The sequence below is a fragment of the Cornus florida genome, unplaced genomic scaffold (assembly GCF_030987335.1).
Source record: "Cornus florida cultivar Cherokee Brave unplaced genomic scaffold, ASM3098733v1 CherokeeBrave_3.0.0_Hap2_Chr04, whole genome shotgun sequence".
NCBI lineage: Eukaryota > Viridiplantae > Streptophyta > Magnoliopsida > Cornales > Cornaceae > Cornus > Cornus florida.
In genome coordinates, this window is record NW_026775574.1 from 69,278,022 (window position 1) to 69,300,155 (window position 22,134).

The 22,134-nt window shown below is 35.9% G+C and overlaps 2 protein-coding genes across 2 annotated transcripts; both read left to right on the forward strand.

The window, feature by feature from the left end:
• Positions 1-16,228: 16,228 nt before the first annotated feature.
• On the forward strand, positions 16,229-18,450 carry LOC132305071 (putative laccase-9). Its single transcript, XM_059802757.1, has 5 exons — positions 16,229-16,336; positions 17,056-17,207; positions 17,431-17,675; positions 17,828-17,968; positions 18,362-18,450. The coding sequence occupies exons 1-5, from the start codon at positions 16,229-16,231 to the stop codon at positions 18,448-18,450; spliced, it is 735 nt and encodes a 244-aa protein (XP_059658740.1).
• Positions 18,451-20,070: 1,620 nt separating this feature from the next.
• On the forward strand, positions 20,071-21,887 carry LOC132303450 (laccase-14-like). The gene is made up of 2 exons (XM_059800703.1): positions 20,071-21,245; positions 21,525-21,887. The coding sequence occupies exons 1-2, from the start codon at positions 20,303-20,305 to the stop codon at positions 21,653-21,655; spliced, it is 1,074 nt and encodes a 357-aa protein (XP_059656686.1). The 5' UTR covers positions 20,071-20,302; the 3' UTR covers positions 21,656-21,887.
• The last annotated feature ends 247 nt before the right edge of the window (positions 21,888-22,134 follow it).

Sequence of the window (22,134 nt, forward strand, 5' to 3'; positions counted from 1 at the left end):
ACTGCAAATAACACCCATTACCCCTAAACTTAAATGGCACAGTGTCCTCAATGTGTAAAGAGAACAAAGAAAGAGTATACCAGTGCAGCTATGGTAAAGAAATATCTAAAGTGGGTGATATAACTCCCCCAAACTTGGGATTAACTGTGATCCTGAAAAGATGGCACTGGGAGAAAAGCTGATTAGATAACAAAGGGGATAATAACAGTGCACAGTGGACATGTAAGTGTACATAGGATAATAAATAGACTAAGGAGAGAGGGATAAGAGTGGTCCTAAAAAAATTTGGGCAGCACTCTCTCACTGAAGTCACTGGGATGCACCTGATAATGGAGTCAATAGCAAATAGATGGATTAATATAGCAATTTGACATCCAAAACGATAACATGTATAAAAAGAAAAATAAAGCAGTATATGGTACATCACAGTATCTGGGCCAACAGACTGGCCGCAAAAATATAATAATAGTATCAAAAGAGCAGATATATATATATATATATAAATGAAGGAGAGATATAGAGATCAGGCACATGAGGTAGGGCGAGCGGGGCGTGATCCCCAGATATCTCTGGATATGTCACGCAGTATAGCCAAGACATCTGCACGGAGAGTAGAAATGTCTACTTTGAGAGAGACTACTGCATCCTCCACTTCTTGGACATACTCTCCTAGGCCGGGTGTCTATGCTGGAGCCTTAGGAACGACTGAATTGGGAGAATGATGAACATCCTGAGTCTGCTCCTGTAAATGAACTGGCAACCCAACGGGAGAGTGATGTAATAGCTCCTCTGGAGGCTGCTGCTGCAGGTCGATATCCATATGTGCTGCAGCCGCCGGTGTGATTGCTGGATCGTCTGCTGTTGCTGTCATCTCCTCCTCCTCAGCCTCCTCAACTACTAAGAGGGCATCCTGCTCCGGGCTCTTAATAAGAGTATTATAGCTCTTATTCTAATCCTTCTTGCCGTAATGGTAAGCTTTTGACTCAGTACGCTCCTGTGGGTAGAAAGGGTAGCACTGGTCCTTGCAAATCTGTGTGATGAGATGAGCAAATAGGAGGTACTTGGCCCGCTTGGGCTTGGCCTTGCTGATATAATCTGTGTATAGCTTCATCATTACACTCCAGTAGAATTTAGGAACAGAAAACTAGTACCCAGTACAGAATGCATAGAGGGCTGCAAGAATGTCTAAACGCCTCTGAATCTTATGGCCCGCCATAAATATGTTTCGGAATAATACCGAATCAAAGAACTAAAATCATCGGGCTGATAAGTGTTGGTGGAGAAAGTCTCACCACCTGCGTAATGGCTAGTAAGGGCAACGACCATGTCTACATTAGAAGGCCTCCTCAAAATAGGATAATCAAGACCGAAAGGGCAGACATGTGGGCACCGAGAAACTGTAGCCAATATATCAACTATAATATGGATGGGAAAGCCATCAATAGTAGTCTACAGTTTTGATAGGTTACTCGAGGATAGTCGAAGATTCTGGAAGAAGATCCGAACTAGCCGGGGGTAAACAGGATATGTAATTGGGGCTAGAATGGTCGAGAGGCCACGGCGGTCAATATCATCAAAAGCTAACCGGGTTAGAATCGACCGAGAGAATAAAGCAATGTCGAAGACTGACTCATGCTCCACTGAAAGGCACTTGAACTTCCAGATAGGTCTATCTCGGACCTGACCAAGCTGTGCCAGTGGTGGAGACGGAGAAGGTATACGCTCAGTCTCAGCCGCTGAAGAAGATGAAGCGGAAGCAGAAGACTGTAATCTAGAGTCTGCTGATGGAAACTGAGCTGGAGCTACCTCTGGATCTGAGTCCTAAGCATGGGAAGGCTCTACAAGCTCCTCTACTCTCTGCCTCACTCGGCGTACATACTCTCGGTTGGCAACAGCCTTAACTCGTGCCATGGCCTACAAAACAGAAAAGAAACACTTGCAAAATAAGTTAGTAACAGATAATAGAGAATTGAAGTACATTATATAGAAACATGTATGTCAAATCAGATAGACAACTCAAGTTAATCGACATGAATCTATGCAAGTGATAATGCAGCCAGGTATAGATAGTGAATAAGTGAAACATGCTAAACATAATAAGGATGGAATGCAACCAATGTGGAAAACACAGGCATTGGGCATAAATAAACTAGCATGGAACACAAAAGATGGTGTGTGAAGTGCAAATGCAAATCTGTGTTGTTCGATCGATCATGAAAAGATGAGATCGATCCAAGTTGGATCGATCAGGAATTGAGTGAGATTGATCTTTCTCAAATCGATCTAAGAATTACTGAGATCGATCAAGCTCTGTAAAAATGTGAACAGTCATATATATGTGACGTGGATGGCACGGGGGGTACCCGAACAAGCTTGTGGGTCCCTCTATACCTCAACAACACAAGAATGATCACTTATCTTGGCACGTGACCCTCAAAATCGAATTTGGAAAGAAAAAACATATAAAAATATATACATATATATATACATATATATACACATGCTCAAAACATCAAAATTGGCAAGAAATTAAACATAGAATCTCAGATCTATCATGACACGTCTCAAATATAGAATTGAAGCTTCAGATTTAACAATAAGATGCAAAACTTACCAAATCGGGTGAGAGAAGTGGAGATGAAGGAGAGAGATGAGATCTGAGACGAGAGGTGAAGTGTCGAAGCTCGGGAAGCTCGCCGAAGGTTCGCTAGAGATTGGGAAGATGATGAACGGCGAGGAAAGAGAGATGGGGTCTAAGATCGATAGTCAAATCGATCCAAATGACCTTTGGCTTCTATTTTAAAAAATGATCTCCGACATATTCAATCGATCTGGAAAAATCTCAGATCGATCGAACATAGATCGATCTTGAAAGAACACAGATCGATCTAAGGTCCAAAACGACATAGTATTTTTGAAATTTTTTTTTCTTTTTTTGGAATATCTGAAAAAATATATATATATTTTAAAAAATGTATATATATTTTAAAATATATATATATTTAAAAAAAATAAAAATACAATAAAATAAAGGAAAAATATTTTTGAATTTTGAAAAATTTCTTAAAACTAAAAATATTTTTTTTGGAATTTTTGAGACTAAAATAAAAAATTCAAAATATTTTTGGGATTTTTATAATATAAAATTCAAATTTAAAAAGGCAATCAAAGGAAAAGTCAACAAAGGAACACAGATCGATCAATCCAAGATCGATCAGGTAGATACTTCGATCTATCGAACAGGTGAAAAACTACAGACAAGTTCGAACGATGCACATAGAGCCTTTTTCATAGGGTTCAAAAAATTTTCTAAGTATAAAATGAAGATCGATCTGAGGACAATCTCGATCGATCTTAGAACACTCAGATTGATCTGAACTGAAGTTTGCTCGATACACAGGGAGCTGAAATATGCTGGAAATCCTCGCTCGATGGGACTAAGAGATGATTGGATGCAGAGAGGGATGTTCGATCGATCAAACCTCTTTTGAGATCAATCGAACAAGAACAAAATGCCTATTTTCAGAAATGACAGGGCATGCATTCTTAATCACAGTTCCTAGCAATGTGTATAAACCCAAAATATATCTAGACGACGCAAGAAATGAAAGGTAAAATAGAAATGAGGGAGGAATAGGGTTGTAAACCCTACGAAACATTGCTAGTCTTTAACGTCTCTAGAAAGACCTTGGGCTTTTTTAGCCCAGATCAAATATCTTGTCATGCATCCCCTCCTTGACAGGGTGAAAAGTACTTTGAACCCCATCCAACAAATTGCTCCCTAAGGAACTCGTTGGATTTGATTCAAAAGGAATTGATGGTCCTTAGTCAGTGCAACTTTTAGGCTTCCTTACCCTTGGAACACTTGTTTTGCTCACATTTTTCTTTAACCTCTCTTTGATAAGCAATTCATGGGAATGTTCAACATCAAGTAAAAACTCAACTTCATTAAATTCATTAGCAATGCGCTTTTCCACAACATATACTTCTTCATGCTTGTCTATTGAATTCGGGGTTGGATTAAAGATGTTCAACTTCATTTTCATATACTCAAATGATATTTTCATTATCCCCATTCTATAATTAATGTTGGCATTTGAAGTTGCCAAGAAGGGACGGCCAAGGATAACTGGAATTTGGCTCTTAGGATTTGGGACTAGTTCCATGTCAATGACAACGAAATCAACGGGGAAGAAAAACTTATCAATTTTAATCAAAACATCCTCAATGATACCTCGGGGCTTTTTAATGGATTGGTCGGCAAGTTACAAAACCACTGACGTCGGTTTTAAGTCTCCTAAGCCTAACTTGACATACACTGAATATGGAAGGAGGTTGACACTAGCTCCTAAGTCAAGAAGAGCCCGATTAATGACATGGTCACCAATAATGCAAGAAGTAGTAGGTGAACCGGGATCCTTAAACTTTGGGAGAGTGTTATGTTGCAAAATGGAGCTCACTTGCTCGGTCAAGACCACTTTTCTTAGTGCTTGGCTTTTGTTCTTCCTCTTTTGGGTGCAAAGATCTTTAAAGAACTTGGTATAAGCTGAAATTTGTTTGATTGCATCTAAATGCGGAAGATTGATCTTCATTTGCCTAAACATTTCAATGATTTCATTGGTCTTGGTCTTTTATTTGTCAAGATAAATAAATCATTTCAAGGCATCCGGAAATGGAGCTCTTGGTTTAAAAGCTTTTTAAAAAATTTTCTTTGAAGAGTCTTCAACACAAGAATTTGTAAGATCATTTTTCAAATCATGTTTCAATTTAGCTTTCAAATCATCTTATCAACATTTTCTCAACATGATGATCATGCACATGTAATGAAGGAGGAATAAATGTGAAATGGGACGGGTGTCAACTTTTGGTTGCACCGGTTCACTCTCTTCATTAGACATACCTACCGTATTGACATGCTCAATTGTAGGACCTTCCGATGAGGAATGAGTCTCCACAACACATTGTTGCTTTGGTAGTGCATTCAAGGGCATCTTCCTTTTCTCTCTAGCGTTCAAAGTACTCACTATATGCCTAACTTGGGTTTCTAGCCTAGCAATGGATTGAAAATGAGAATGAAGCAATTGAGTGTTCGCCTCTAGAGTGCCTAAAACAGTCAACACTTTTTCTTCAAAAGCAGGACTCCTAGAATTTCCTTGAGAATAAGATGGTTGATTAAGAAAATGAGAATTAGAGAATTGATTACCATGTGATTGAAATGATGATGATCTAAAACCTTGGGAACCTTGGCCTTGCATTGGAGGTGGAATATACTTTCCTTGAAAACCACCTTGGGGATGGTTTGAGCCTTCCCCTTGGCTTTTCCAAGAGAAGTTTGGATGGTTCCTCTAACTAAGATTGTAATGATTGCCATAGGGATTATTCCCTTGGTGAACAAATGTAGCATTGACTTGCTCATGATTTTCACTTTGCACATGTCCATGAGGACAATTGGAAGTAGAATGTAAGACACTTGAACAAGCCATACAAGATTCATTAGATGAACGATGATGAAAATGATTAGGGGAGGAAGATATTCGATTCGCCGAATTTTGGTTATCAAGAATTGATTAAACCTTTAAGATAAGGATTTCATCTCAGCAGCTATATCATTGGAGTTGTTAACTTGATATAAGCCAACATTCTTCCTTCCACCTAGATTTCTACCATTTTTAGAGGATAAAGATCTATGCATTGAATTCTCACTCATACTTTCATTCAATTGCCAAACATCATTTTCATGCTTGTCAAGATAAGACCCACCCATAGATGCATCAACCATACCCTTGTGATTATCCGATAAACTTTCAAAGAAATATTGAACTAATTGCCACTTAGGTATGTCATGATGTGGGCACTTTCTAAGCAATTCATTAAACATTTCCCATGCCTCATGAAACATTTCTCCATCCCCTTGAGAAAATTCACGAATGGAAGTTCTCATGGCATTGGTCTTTAAAACCAGATAGTATTTCTTCAAGAACTCTTGTTGCATTTCTGCCCAAAAAGTTATCGAAAAAGGCCTAAGATTGTTAAACCAATATTTTGCCTTGTCTTTGAGGGTAAAAGGAAAAAGTTTGAGCCTTAAAACGTCTTCTGGCATATCTGTGAATTTTACGATAGAACATACTTCAAGAAACTCATCCAAATGCTTGTAAGGTTCTTCACTTGGAAGTCCATGATAGTTGGGAAGCATTGAATAGTTTGTGGTTTAATCTCATAGTGATGTGCTCTAAATGGGGGCAATTGAATGCAAGTAGGTGCATTATACTCATTAGGCACATAATGGTCTCTTAAAGCAAAAATGGGATTTATAACTGGCGGTACTACTCGAACACCGTGATTAACTTAAACCATAGGAGGTTGCGGAACAAATATTGGTTGAGGCATTCCTAATGGAATTTTGCCTTATTGTTATGGAATGAATGGTCTAGGCATGCCTAATGGTACTTCGATGTTTTCATAATGCACATTAGGGTGGAGGAAACCTTGTTGGTCAATGTAACCAAGGTCCTCCACATGGTCATTGTATTGCTTCTCCATTGATGAATTGGAGAAATTAGAACTACCTCTTCCCCTAGGATTACAAATAACCGATTCAAGATGAAAATTAAGAGGGACAAGAGTTGGATTCAATGACCTACAACCATGCATGAACTAGCAAAACAAATAATAAGAAATAAAGTAATAACAATTACTTTGCCCCCATAACAAATTAATGATCAACAAATCTCCACATACAATGATCCCATACTCCCATGCTTAAATAATATGCAAAGAAAATTAAATTGCCTCTACACGGGCACACGATCTATCTAGGAAAGTAAAAATATACCTCCATGAGGGCCGACGATTTAGCTAGAGATTGAGTTAGAAATATCTCACAAAGGATCCTTAAGCACTTCAATTTAATTTTCCTTTTTTAAGCCTTGCTATGCTTTGCAAATTTTTAGATTCCAGCCCTTTTGCTTTTACATAGCTTCACTTGGCTTCCATGCTCTTTAATTCCCTTTGCTTGACTCTCTTGCTCAATGCACCTAGCCAAGTAAGAACAAACACAATAAGTAATTAAAGATAAAATAAAATAAAAACATGATCAAAAGAGTACTAATTCCTATTTGTTTCCAAAGAAATACGGCGTTGCCAACTCAATCCCCGGCAACGGCACCAAAAATTTGGTGTCGGGCTGTCGCGAGCACCAACGTTTGATGATATGCTAAATAGCGTGAATGTGCAGTGTGGCCAAGTTTTAAATTTATAAATATCACTACTACCTCTAACTAAAAATATAGCTAGGGTGAGTAGGGATCGTCCCAAGGGATTGTGGGCGTATTTGCAATGGAAACAATATATAGGGTTAGTAGGTTGAATAATCAAAAGAGTGGTTTGTTTGGTTGATTGCACTACAATGCAATTGAAATTAAAGCAAACAAAACATAATGATTGTAGAAGATAGAGAAAAAGATATAGAGGATAGGACTTGGGGTACTAGAGCTCACCACTAAGCTTGCCTTCACTAGACACTAGCAATTGTATATCAATGGGGAAATTAAATTGTAACTTGTATGTGTGTGTGACATAAATTGAAAATAGGCATGGATGACAAATAAGTATAGATTGTCTAGCCAATTCAAGTGGCAAGCACAACCTATCAAATGAGACCAAAATCCATTCAATAAGACCACAATTTATGCACACACAACTATCTAGAAACATACACCATTTGCATTCATAAGTATGGAACACCAAGAAACAAGAATAGATAGTCCACCTATCTATGAATCTAAAGCAACTACACTACATCTACACTAAAGACATGGAAATTAAACTAACTAAGCTAAATGTGTGGCACAATCCATCAAGAAACAAGTGTGAACCATCAAACAAATTACAAGAGTGTTCAATTAAGCATTATGTTTTGACCATCTCTAGATTAACTTCATCTATACATATAGACATGCATAAATTCCACTAAATCTAGAGAAAAACACATGAATCATCCATTCTAGCATACATAGACATATGGTTAGAAGTAGATAATCAATTTAAAGCATTAATCCATACACATCAAGTATAAACCACAAGATATATGTATAAATCCAAGATCAAAACATTTGTTACAAATAAATCCCCAAGAATATACAGAGCACTAGGTCTAAGAAGCAAACTTAGGGGCTACTCTAGCCCCAAGTAGATGTCTAGCCACTCATTGAAGTAGTCATCCAACCCTTAAGGGCTGTCTCTATGGTAGGAATGACCTCCTTCTTGATGGAAACCCTAGAAGAATGGAAGAACTCCCAAAATGTGTAAAGCTCTCTCTAGTCTCTAGCCTCCTCTCCAAGATATAAGATATGATGAATTATCCAAGTATATGAATAAATGGCTCCAAATCCTTATATAAGTAGGTCAAGTGTCACACCCAATGGTCTGGATTCGTGCACTAGGGTCCCTCCAATGGTTGCACCATGAGCCAACTTTTAATGAGCTGGAATTTGTTTTATTTTGGACTTGAGGAGAGGAGGTTCCATCGATCGAATTGTGCTGAGTTCCATCGTATGCTGCAGAGATCGATTATCCTTGGCGGTGCCTTTTTGAATAAAGACAAATCTCTGAGACATTTTGAGAAAAAGATAAAAGTGGTAGGTGGGGTGGTAGGTGTGGATAAGATCGAATCATTTCTATCGATCTTAGAAATGTTGGATCAATCGAACTTGGTGGATTCTTTTGGAGAAGGACGAATGCTTGGATCCTTCTTGAAGTGCCCAGATTGATCACCTTCAGATCGATCGAAGAGTTATTGAGATCGATCAAACATGCTGGCTTTCCACACTTTGCTTCATTTTGCTTCCACATTGCTCCTTTCTTCCATTCAGTTTGAGATAACTTCTTTAAGGCTCTTATTTGGCTGAATTAACTTATTTTTGGGATAAGCACCTGAAAAGGGCAATAATATGAAATTAGAATAAGATGAGAAAATAAGATAGATAAAGGTCATACAATACTCGAGCTTAAAGGGTTTAAATGCACATTTTTTAGCGCTCATCACACATGGTCCAATATGTCCTAATAGGTTTTTTTTATATTGTAGGCTCAAAAGCTTTGGACTTGGGTTACTAGTTTATTGGTTTTTGTGCAGTAGTTCACTAGCTTTGCTTTATGTTTGGCTAATATGAAAGGCTTGGAATGCCTTTATAATTGTGGAGTCTCTGTGTTCACCTATAATGGTGGTTCCATTTGTGCGTGTTGTTTGTATGATCCCGTCCTGGTGTTCACATCGGATGAACTCTGTTATATTATTTTGGCGTAGTGCATTTTCATTTGCCTCTTATATAATTAAGGCCTCATTAGGGCCAGCTCGGGCCTTAGGCGACCTACCCTAGCCAATAGGAAGGTCCCAAAATTTTAAAATTTCCTTATATTAAGTTATACTATAATTATTTCCTAATATTGTTAATACCTAATAAATAGAAAAAATTTATATTAGACCTCAAAGATTTATATCTTAAAATAACTTTTTTTTTTCTCTCCCCACTAGTTTCGATTTTATAATAGGCCTCAAATTTTTATATCTTAAAATAATATTATTTTTTCTATTTTCCCTCTCTCCTCATTCATTCCAATTTAAATATTAAGCCTCAAATATTTATATCCTAAAATAACTTCTTCTTTTTTTCTCTTTTCTCTCTCCTCCCTCATTTCGTTGAACTCTAATTGATACATAAATTTAATATTGGCCCCCAAAGATTTACATCCTTAGATAACTTTTTTTCCTTCTCTTTTTCTACTCTCATTCACATTTTACAATAAATTCTAACCAGTATAGAAATTTAATATTAGGCCCAAAAATTTGTATTATTAAATATTTTTTCCCCCTCTTTCTATCTCTCATTCACGTTTTTTACACCAGTACTAAAAAAATTTATGAGTAAGTTACACCAATAGTAAAATATTAAATATTTATTTAATGTTGTTGTTTAGGAAAATGGCGAAAACTTTCCATATTCTTTTTTTATTTTTTATGTTTTATCTTCCGATGAGAAATGAGTCTCCACAACACATTGTTGCTTTGGTGGTGTATTCAAGGGCATCTTCCCTTTCTCTCTAGCATTCAAAGTACTTGCTATTTGCTCTACTTGGGTTTCTAGCTTAGCAATGGATTGAAAATGAGAATGAAGCAATTTAGTGTTCACCTCTAGAGTGTCTAAAGTAGTCAATACTTTTTCTTCAAAAGCGGGACTCCTAGAATTTCCTTGAGAATAAGATGGTTGATTAGGAAAATGAGAATTAGAGAATTGATTACCATGCGATTGAAATGATGATGATCTAAAACCTTGGGAACCTCAGCCTTGCATTGGAGGTGGAACATATTTCCTTGAAAACCACCTTGGGGAGAGTTTGAGCCTTCCCCTTAGCTTTTCCAAGAGAAGTTTGGACGGTTCCTCCAACTAGGATTATAATGATTGTCATAGGGATTGTTCCCTTGGTGAACAAATGTAGCATTGACTTGCTCATGATTTTCACTTTGCACATGTCCATGAGGACAATTGGAAGTAGAATGTAAGACACTTGAACAAGTCATACAAGATTCATTAGATGCACGATGATGAACATGATTATGGGAGGAAGATATTTGATTTGCCGAATTTTGGTTGATCAACAATTAATAAAACCTTTGAGATAAGGATTTCATCTCAGCTGCTATATCATTGGAGTTGTCAACTTGATATAAGCCAACATTCTTCCTTCCACCTAGATTTCTACCATTTTTAGAGGATATAGATCTATGCATTGAATTCTCACTCATACTTTCATACAATTGCCAAACATCGTTTTCATGCTTATCAAGATAAGACCCATCCATAGATGCATCAACCATACCCTTGTGATTATCCAGTAAACTTTCAAAGAAATATTGAACTAATTGCCACTTAGGTATGTCATGATATGGGCACTTTCGAAGCAAGTCATTAAACCTTTCCCATGCCTCGGAAAACATTTCCCCATCCCCTTGAGAAAATTCACGAATAGAAGTTCTCATGGCATTGGTCTTTGAAACCGGATAGTACTTTTTCAAGAACTCCTGTTGTATTTTTGCCCAAGAAGTTATTGAAAAAGGTCTAAGATTATTAAACCAATATTTTGCCTTGTCTTTGAGGGTAAAAGGAAAAAGTTTGAGCCTTAAAACTTCTTCTGGCATATCTATGTATTTTACGGTAGAACACACTTTAAGAAACTTATCCAAATGCTTGTAAGGTTCTTTACTTGGAAGTCCATGATAGTTGGGAAGCATTTGAATGGTTTATGGTTCAATCTCATAGTGATGTGCTATAAATGGGGGCAATTGAATGCAAGTAGGTGCATGTGACGACCCAAGTTTTTCAACCCGGTGCGTCAGTGATGAACCGAAAGATGATCCGATAACAGATCCGAAATGCGGAAGCAAAAGACAAAAAAACAGTCTCTAGAGATACAACATGACTCTAAGACACCATTGTGACCCTCAACGAGGTCACGGGACCCAAAGGAATCAAATGCAGAAACAACATTTCAAAAACGGACAAGAATGCGCCTAGGGGCAAAATTTTCATTTTCAGCCTAAAAGTGGGTGCCACCGAGCACACCATTGGAAAGACAACGAAAAATCAATGAACTTAGACTCAAAAATCGCTTGATTCGGAGTCCGGATGAAGAAGATATGGCTAACGGAAGAAAAATGGACAAAACGGTCAAAAAGAGGCAACCCTTGAACATCTAACCGGTTAGATGGCTAACTGGTTAGAAGGCCAAAAATAGTGAAAAAAATGTTGCCCACACTCATCTAACCGGTTACGAAACCCCTCATAACCGTTTAGATGTGAAGGGGCAGTAAGGGTGCGACCCAAAAAACCTGGCAGTAGAGGTTTTTCCGGAAAAAATAGAAATTTAAGTGCCTAGCTGACATTTTCTGAAATCGAGTTTTCTATGTGACTCGCTAGGAAACTCAAAAACATACGCAATGTGAAATGCCCAAAATGGTTTATGTTACCAAGGTCCTCCATATGGTCATTGTTTTGCTCCTCCATTTATGAATTGGAGAATTAGAACTACCTCTTCCCCTAGGATTACAAACAACCGATTCAAGATGAAAATCAAGAGGGACAAGAGTAGGATTCAATGACCTACAACTATGCATGCACTAGCAAAATAAATAACAAGAAATTAAGCAAGTAACAATTACTTCGCCCCCACAACAAATCAATGATCAACAAATCTCTACATACAACGATCCCATACTCCCATGCTTGAACAATATGCAAAGAAAATTAAATTGCCTCCATACGTGCACACGATCAATCTAGGAAAGTAAAAACATACCTCCACGCGGGACGACGATTTAACTAGATATTGAGTTAGAAAGATCTTACAAATGTTCCTTAAGCACTTCAATTTAATTTTCCTTTTTTAAGCCTTGCTATGCTTTGCAAATTTTTAGATTTCAGCCCTTTTTGCTTTTTCATAGCTTCACTTGGCTTCCTTGCTTCCATGTTCTTTAATTCCCTTTGCTTCACTCTCTTGCTCAATGCACCTAGCCAAGTAAGAACAAACACAATAAGTAACTAAAGATAAAACAAAATAAAAACATGATCAAAAGAGTACTAATTCCTATTTGTTTCCAAAGAAATATGGTGTTGCAAACTCAATCCTCGGCAACGGCGCCAAAAATTTGGTGTCGTGCCGTCGCGAGCACCAACGTTCGATGATGTGCTAAATAGCGTGAATGTGCAGTGTGGCCAAGTTTTAAATTTATAAATGCCACTACTACCTCTAACTAAAAATATAGCTAGGGTGAGTAGGGATCGTCCCAAGGGATTGTGGGCGTATTTGCAATGGAAACAATATATGGGGTCAGTAGGTCGAATGATCAAAATAGTGGTTTGTTTGGTTGATTACACTACAATACAATTGAAATTAAAGCAAACAAAACACAATGATTGTAGAAGATAGAGAAAAAGATATAGAGGAGAGGACTTGGGGTACTAGAGCTCGCCACTAAGCTTGACTTTACTAGACACTAGCAATTGTATATCAATGGGGAAATTAAATTGTAACTAGTGTGTGTGTGTGACATTAATTGAAAATAGGTATGGATGGAAAATAAGTATAAATTGTCTAGCCAATTCAAGTGGTAAGCACAACCTATCAAATGAGACCAAAATTCATTCAATAAAATCACAATTTATGCACACACAATTTTCTAGAAACATACACCCTTTTCATTCATAAGTATGGAACACCAAGAAATAAGAATAGATTGTCCACCTATCTATGAATCTAAAGCAACTACACTACAGCTACACTAAAGACATGGAAATTAAACTAAGTAAGCTAAAGGTGTGGCATAATCCATCAAGAAACAAGTGTGAACCATCAAAAACAAGTTACAAGAGTGTTCAATTAAGCATTATATTTTGACCATCTCTAGATTAACTTCATCTATACACATAGACATGCATAAATTCTACTAAATCTAGAGAAAAATACATGAATCATCCATTCTAGCATACATAGATATATGGTCAGAAGTAGATAATTAATTGAAAGCATTAATCCATACACATCAAGTAGAAATCACAAGATATATGTTTTAATCCAAGATCAAAACATTTGTTACAAATAAATCCCCAAGAATATACAAAGCACTAGGTCTAGGAAGCAAACTTATGGGCTACTCTAGCCCTAAGTAGATGTCTAGCCACTCATTGAAGTAGTCATCCAACCCTCAAGGGCTATCTCCATTTTAGAAATGACCTCTTTCTTGATGGAAACCCTAGAAGAATGGAAGAACTCCCAAAATGTGTAAAGCTCTCTCTAGTCTCTAGCCTCTTCTCCAAGATATGAGATATGATGAATTATCCAAGTATATGAATAAATGGCTCCAAATCCTTATATAGGTAGGTCAAGTGTCATACCCAATAGTCTGGATTCGTGTACTAGGGTCCCTCCAATGATTACACCATGAGCCAACTTTTAATGAGCTAGAATTTGTTTTATTTCGGACTTGAGGAGATTCAATCGATTGAACTGTGCTGATTTCGATCAAACTATGCTAAGATTCATCGAATGCTACAGAGATCAATCATCCTTGGCGGCGCCTTTTTGAATAAAGACAAATCTCTGAGATATTTTGGGATATTTTGGAAAAGAGACAAAAGTGGTAGGTGGGGTGGTAGGTGTAGATAAGATCGAATCATTTCGATCAATCTTAGAAATGTTGGATCGATCAAACTTGGTGGATTCTTTTGGATAAGGACAAATGCTTGGATCCATCTTGAGGTGCCTAGATCGATCACCTTCAGATCGATCAAAGAGTTGTTGAGATCGATCGAACATGTTGGCTTTTCACACTTTGCTTCATTTTGCTTCCACTTTGCTCATTTTTTCTATTTAGCTTGAGATAACTTCTTTAAGGCTCTTATTTGGCTGAATTAACTTATTTTTGGGATAAGCACCTGAAAAGAGCAATAACATGAAATTAAAATAAGACGAGAAAATAAGATAGATAAAGGTCTTACAATACTCGAGCTTAAAGGATTTAAATGCGTACTTTTCAACGCTCATCACACATGGTCCTATATGTCCTAATGGGTTTTTATATATTGTAGGCTCAAAAGCTTTGGACTTGGGTTACTAGTTTATTGGTTTTTGTGCAGTACTTCACTAGCTTTGCTTTATGTTTGGCTAATATAAAAGGCTTGGAATGCCTTTATGATTGCGGAGTCTTTGTGTTCACTTATAATGGTGGTTCCATTTGTGCATGTTGTTTGTATGATCCCATCCTGGTGTTCACATCGGATGAACTCTGTAATATTATTTTGGTGTAGTGTTTTTTCATTTCCCTCTTATATAATTAAGGCCTCATTAGGGCCGGCTCGGGCCTTAGGCGACCTGTCCCAGCCAATAAGAAGGTCCCAAAATTTTAAAATTTTCTTATATTAAGTTATACTATAATTATTTCCTAATATTGTTAATATTTAATAAATATAGAAATTTTATATTAGACCTCAAAGATTTATATCTTAAAATAACTTTTTTTTTTTTTTCCTTTCCCCACTCGTTTCGATTTTATAATAGGCCTCAAATTTTTATATCTTAAAATAATATTATTTTTTCTATTTTCCCTCTCTCCTCATTCATTCCGATTTAAATATGAAGCCTCAAATATTTATATCCTAAAATAACTTCTTCTTCTTTTCTCTTTTCTCTTCCCTCCCTCATTCCGTTGAACTCTAATTGATACATAAATTTAATATTGGCCCCCAAAGATTTACATCCTTATATAACTTTTTTTTCCCTCTTTTTCTACTCTCATTCACGTTTTACAATAAATCCTAACCAGTATAGAAATTTAATATTGGGCCTAAAAATTTGTATTATTAAATATTTTTTCCCCCTCTTTCTATCTCTCATTCATGTTTTTTACACCAGTACTAAAAAAATTTATGGGTAAGTTACACCAATAGTAAAATATTAAATATCTATTTAATGTTGTTGTTTGGGAAAAATGACAGAAAACTTTTCATATTCTTTTTTATTTTTATTTTTTAAGTTTAATCTTCTTCTTTTTAACAAGTCTTTTCCTCACACTCTCATTACAAGTTTACAGTTGTTATTGAAAAATTAATAAAAGTATTGGATTTGGGTTTTCTAAATCAGGTTCAATGGTTGTTTTTCTTTAAATATTTTTTAATTTTATTAAATTTTGTTATTATAAATTTGTATCTATATATAGTTGTATATTTTGTTTTTGAGTTGTGATTAATTTTATTTATATTGTTAAAAAAATTATTTTTTATTTTTCGTCTATGGCCCCAAATTAAATTGAGCCGCCTTGGGCCTCATGACAACAACACGTGTCACGTCCAACCAAACAAAAAGTTAAAATGCACCATGATCACTTTTTCTTTCTATTCTTTTACCCACTTACTGTATTACTATTTTATTTTATTAGACGTGTATATCCAATGAAAAAAAAAAAAAAGACACATATCCTTAAACAGCATGATTCATTGGCGGGCCAAAAAGAAAAATAATGGAAGCGTGTACATTATCGGAACAGTAGTATTTAATCATTAAATTGAAAAGCAGCTCTCTTATATAAGGCCTATTGAAGGATGAACGTATGAACCACTCAGCCATAAGTTTGATTAATATATATATTCATCCCCATAGTTACTTACAACTAAGAAGCTAGATGGAGTTGATGAAGAGAAGCTTCAAGTTGGAGCTTTTAGGGTTTTTGTTGTTCAATGTGTTTCTCCTTTGCATGGCAAAGGAGAACATCACTACCATCAACTGGGTTGTAAGTATTTAAGATTTATAATTAATGTTAGGTCTTTTTTGTTCACTGTGTGAGTGTGTGTGTGTGTGTTTTTTTTTTCCTTTTTTCATTGTGCAAGTTCATAACTAGCGATGACCAAAATTAAGTTTGTTTCTGGGGTTGGGTTGGTGCATATATATTATGATTGGTAGATGGGGAGGGCATTTTCAAGACTGTTTTTAGGTCCCAAATCTCCCTGCCCAATAAAGAATTGACCATTTTTCTTCGCAAATAAACTATGCATCGCATCATCACAATCAAGGGGATACTGAGCCCATTTGATATCTGCGTATCAAATAAATTCTTCTTTCAAGTATGATAGTTGCTCTAGAAATTGGTCCGCTAATAAGGGCTTACTTCCCTTTCTCTCTTCCCTATACTAGGCAGTGAACGGCCAGGTAGTAGGCAACCTGGTCATCTGTTCGTAGGACCAAACCCTCGGCAATCCTTCTTTCTTCTCAAAACACTCGACGAATATATCACACAGACTCTCGGCATATAAGATGGGGTTTAGCATTCGTAGAAAGTTCTTGACATCCAATCATGAATTTGGCATTTCTCCTCCATAAATCCATTTTTTTTTTTAGAATAATCCCTACATATATATATATATATATATATATATATATCCTGCAAATATTTGTGCTTTTATTTAGTGGAATTTATGATAAATTTCTAACGTATGTGAGTTTGATTTATAGCTTCAAGAAGCCAATTACACACGGTTGTGTAGCACCAAGTCGATCTTGACCATAAATGGCCTATTTCCAGGACCACCCCTGCATGTCCACAAAGGTCAGAGGTTGATTGTCAATGTTCAAAATCAAGGGACCTACAATGTCACCCTGCACTGGTATACATGGCTTTCTCTCTCTTCGTGTTTGTGTTAATGTAGCAAAACAAATATATATATATATATATCCTTCATTTTTTGGGAAAAAATAAAATGAAAACTTCATTTTTATCCCATGTTAACCTATAAAACTTCATTTTCATCCCAGCTTCACGTATCACTATTCAAGCCAGCGGGTCGCCTTCTGTAACACAATTTGTTGACTGGGTGAGTGAAATTGCAGGCATGGCGTGAAGCAACCGAGGAATCCATGGTCGGATGGTCCGAATTATGTGACACACTGCCCCATCAGACCCGGAGCAAATTTCAGTTATGAGGTCATTTTCTCAACAGAGGAAGGAACCCTGTGGTGGCATGCCCATAGTGACTGGACTCGAGCCACCGTCCATGGTCCCATCATTGTTCACCCTAAAAATGGGACCACTTACCCATTTCCCAACCCTCATGCTGAAATTTCCATTACTCTATGTAAGGAGATATTATATATATATATATATATATATATATATATATATAAAATTAAGTAATCATACATGAATATAAATAACATGAATAAATTATATATGTAGTATATATATATCTAAGGCTTAATATGGTTGGTTGTTATTGTATATATGTAGCATCTTGGTACAAGGGAGATGTGATGGAGGTAATTGAATCAGCACTTGCATCTGGAGTCGATCCCAATAAGTCTGATGCTTTCACCATCAACGGCTTACCTGGAGATTTATACAAAGATCTATTCAATTGTTCCACAGACGGTATGCATATTATATATTTATAGAGAGATTAATTTAATTTAAGGGTAAATTGTAAGGGTGTATTAAAAATAAAAAACACAGATTTCCTTTTTTAAAGGTATAGTAAAAGTATTTTGGAATTTTTTATAAATACAAAAAAAATTAATCAAATTTGACATTCAACTGATATTAGGGGACAATTTAAGGAGGAAAATACATTAACCGGTGGGTAGGAAATTTATATTCACCATATATGGCGCAATACTAAACTGACGAGTATATTTATATTTAAAATAAGAGTAGTGTTAGAGAAACCGAAGGTTTCTTTTGAAATAAATATCGAATTTTACTGGCTTTGTCCGCGTCAAATAATTTCATTACCTAATTCCTTATCATTGATATTTTCTTTCCCAGTTTTTCCTTTTTCTCTTTCTTCCTCTTCGTTCTTTCTCCTCTCTGTGTCTGGTTCTTCACCAATTCTTCTTATACATCTCCTCTTTTGAGATACACATATTGGAAGTATTCTAGATACAAGATCCAAAATTTTTTATCCTCAGCTCCTTTTTTAAGATTACCTACTTTTCTTTATTCATAAATCTTCCAAGAATAAATCTTTCCAATTCCAGATGAAAACTATGCAGAATTTTTTTTTTTTTTTTGGGTAAGTAAATATGCACACAAGAGTTGTCATTAATCTAAAGAAGAGAAACGGATGAATCTTCTCAAAGTTTTTATTTGATTTTTATGGATACAAAATCTAAAGGAGAGAAATAACAGTTGTAGCTTTTATTTTCTTTTTCTTTTTCTTTTTTGTTCTGTTTTGGTTTTGTGATTTTGTATTTGCAAAACATGAAGAAATTTAATTTTTTTTTATTTTATCTTCAATTTTACGAAATCAAAAGAGAGACAAAATCAAAATCAAAGATAAGATTTAATACAAAAGAAAAATCAAGAATTAGAAAAAGAGAGGAGAGGAAGGGAAGAGGTAGGAGATATTTTTTTAAAAAATAATCTGACGTGACTGAGATACGTTAAATTCGACCTTTTATTCCGTTGTTTAGTTCCGTTCTCTTATCATTTTTTTTAAAAATAATAAAAAATAAATAATTTAATAAGTATTCGAATTAAATCCAAATGAAATTGAATTAAATTCTAATTCTCTCTCCTCTCTTTCTTTCTCAAGCTAATCTTTATAGGTTCTGTCCCTCTCTCTCTCTCATATTTTTAGAGATAGAAACTCGTGCCTCCACAATTTCAAAAGTATCCTTTTTACATCAACTGAAACACCACACCTTTACACACCTTCCCCAACTTATAATTAGATCTCTCAACCCTTCAATTCAGTCAGATCAACTGATCAAGGTATAATAGTAAAATATCAAGCACCATCAAACAATGAAAGACTGAATTGAAGAACATGTATTGCAACAGGGGGCCAAAAATAAAAATAAAAAATAAAAAGTCATCAAATATATCACATCCGAAGGAAAAAAAAGCCAAAGACACTCCTCCTACGGAGTTACTGTACGATTCGACACTGGAGGGTTGAGAAATATGATACATATCCATAGGATCTAGAGATAGACCTTAATATAGTTTAAAAATCATAGATCGGACAAATTAGTAAAGAATTTATCAAAAAAGCACAACGAAAAATCTTTATTTCGGTCAGTGCAATACACATGTACACCATACATGATCAAATTCTTATATGTCCTCAATATTAAAGAATCTATATATATATATATATATATATAATTCTTTTATTCTGATTTCTACAAGGAAAATCCTAAGTTTTAGCCATGGCTGTGATACTAATTCTCTGAAGAGGGAAGGATAAGATTAAGTGTGAGAAAGAGGGAGAGGAGAGAAAATTAGAATTTGATTCGAATTTATTTAGGTTTAATCCGAATAGCTATCAAATTATTTATTTCTAATTATTTTAAATGTAAGTACAGTTCTCAATTTAATATTGCGCCACATACGTAGTAAATATAAGTTTTCTACTCACCGGTGTGTAGACAAGTATTGTCCATTTAAGGATTTATATTCATATGCTGAATAATAAGAATGCTTTTTGCCCCAAGGATATTGCGGAAATCTGGGAGGTAAGTCTTAAGGTCTCGCTTTTGACCCCGCACTTCTAACTTAAATTGTGCGTGTGTAATGAGACCAATATACGTGCTCTAAAAGAATATAATAATAAGAATGTGTATTTTTTTTTTTTTTTTTTTCACTTTATCCTTAATTTAATTTATCTCATCAACACGTCAATTAAACTGTCAACTGTTATTGGCTTGGGTTAAAAAAAAAAAAAAAAAAAATCAATTAAACTGTAACTGTTATTGGCTTAAAATGATTGCAGGGATATTCAAAATAATGGTGGAGTACGGCAAGACCTATCTTCTTCGCATGGTGAATTCGATATTGAATGAGGAAATGTTCTTGATGCTTGCAAATCACACCCTCACTGTTGTTGGGATTGACGGAGCTTATGTCAAACCCATAGTTACAGACTATATCATGATAACGCCGGGACAGACCATGGACATTCTGATGACAGCAAATAACACCCCAGGCCAATATTACATGGCGTCGAGAGCCTACGGAGAAACAGCTTATGACAACACCACAACCACTGCCATACTTGAATACGAAGGCAACTATACAGTTCCATCAACGCTTCCATTCCCGGACCTTCCCGAATTTGAAGACATTGATGCTGTAACTAATTTTACGAACCAAATCAAGGCTCTGGCCAGCAGTGAGCACCCAGTAGACGTCCCACAATCAATCGACAAACGTCTCATTATAACTATTTCTATGAACACACTGCCGTGTACTGAGAGTACGTGTACCGGTGCTACCAGGCTCGCGTCGAGTTTGAACAATGTTAGTTTTCAGGAACCAGCCATGGATATATTGCAAGCTTACTACCGACAGATAGGAGGGGTGTTTACCACAGATTTTCCGAGTGAGCCGCCTTATGTTTTCAATTATACGGCGGATTCTGTGCCGGATAATTATACGACGCCGGACACGGGAACGAAGGTGAAAGTTTTGGAATATAATACGAGTGTGGAGATAGTGTTCCAGGGGACTAATGTGATGGGGGTAGCTGAGAATCATCCAATGCATCAGCATGGGTATAGCTTTTATGTAGTGGGAATGGGGTTTGGAAATTTCGACAATGAGACTGACCCGGCGGGATATAATTTGGTTGATCCACCTGAAATGAATACAGTTGGTGTCCCTAGAAATGGATGGACCGCCATCAGATTCATAGCTGATAATCCAGGTACCTAACTACATTTTTAAATTAGTATCTAACTAGGAGTCACAAATTCAAGAGTCTGTACACCATGATTCATTACATGGTTCACTTTTTTTTAAATTCGATGCGCTAGTAGTATTAGTCAATTTATACTAACTTTGTCTAAATCTATTATACTGTGACAACGACTAATACTATCACCAACGAACCATGTTGTACACTCCATTAGTCAATTATATATATATATATATATATATATATATATATATATAATGATGGATATATATTGTTATAACGATGCAGGGGTGTGGTTCATGCACTGCCACTTGGAAAGACATACTAGCTGGGGTATGGATACAGTGCTAATTGTGAAGAATGGGACCACCACAGAAACGAGTATGCGACGGCCCCCACGTCACTTGAATCCTTGTTGACTTTCTCAGAATTGATTCATAGAGGTGGGAGATCTTATATTTCAATGTGGCTGAAATAGAAGCAAAATAAGGATAACATGCATATATATATGTATGTATGTATGTATGTATGTATGTCCAAACTTGTTGCGAGGCTTTCTTCCAAATGTTGTTGATTCATGTCAGGGATGTTTTTAGTATTTCTGTGTATCAAATTTCTACAAGGGTATCAATAATTAATTAATGTGTCCAAGATCATTGTATTATTTGTGAGTTGTACAACAGAATAAGTTGTGAATTTTAATTCGAAAAACACTTTAGAGGAATAAATTGATATCACGTGCTTATTTTATCCAAATTGTTGCTGGATGAGATATTTACTAAAGTAAAGCAATCACACAACAATATAACAAGTAAAGTAGTGTTAGAAAGATACCGAATTTTAGCGAGAAAAATCAATTAGAAAAACCTCGTGAATTTTCACGTTGTACCAAGCGAAA

Bases quoted from the DNA above. Each gene is read 5' to 3' on its own strand.
- LOC132305071 (XM_059802757.1), top strand. From the start codon at position 16,229: ATGGAGTTGATGAAGAGAAGCTTCAAGTTGGAGCTTTTAGGGTTTTTG. The intron at 17,208-17,430 runs GTATACATGGCT...GTGAAATTGCAG, and splicing joins TACAATGTCACCCTGCACTG to GCATGGCGTGAAGCAACCGA. The intron at 17,969-18,361 runs GTATGCATATTA...TTTCTTTCCCAG, and splicing joins ATTCAATTGTTCCACAGACG to TTTTTCCTTTTTCTCTTTCT.
- LOC132303450 (XM_059800703.1), top strand. From the start codon at position 20,303: ATGATTGCAGGGATATTCAAAATAATGGTGGAGTACGGCAAGACCTAT. The intron at 21,246-21,524 runs GTACCTAACTAC...ATAACGATGCAG, and splicing joins ATTCATAGCTGATAATCCAG to GGGTGTGGTTCATGCACTGC.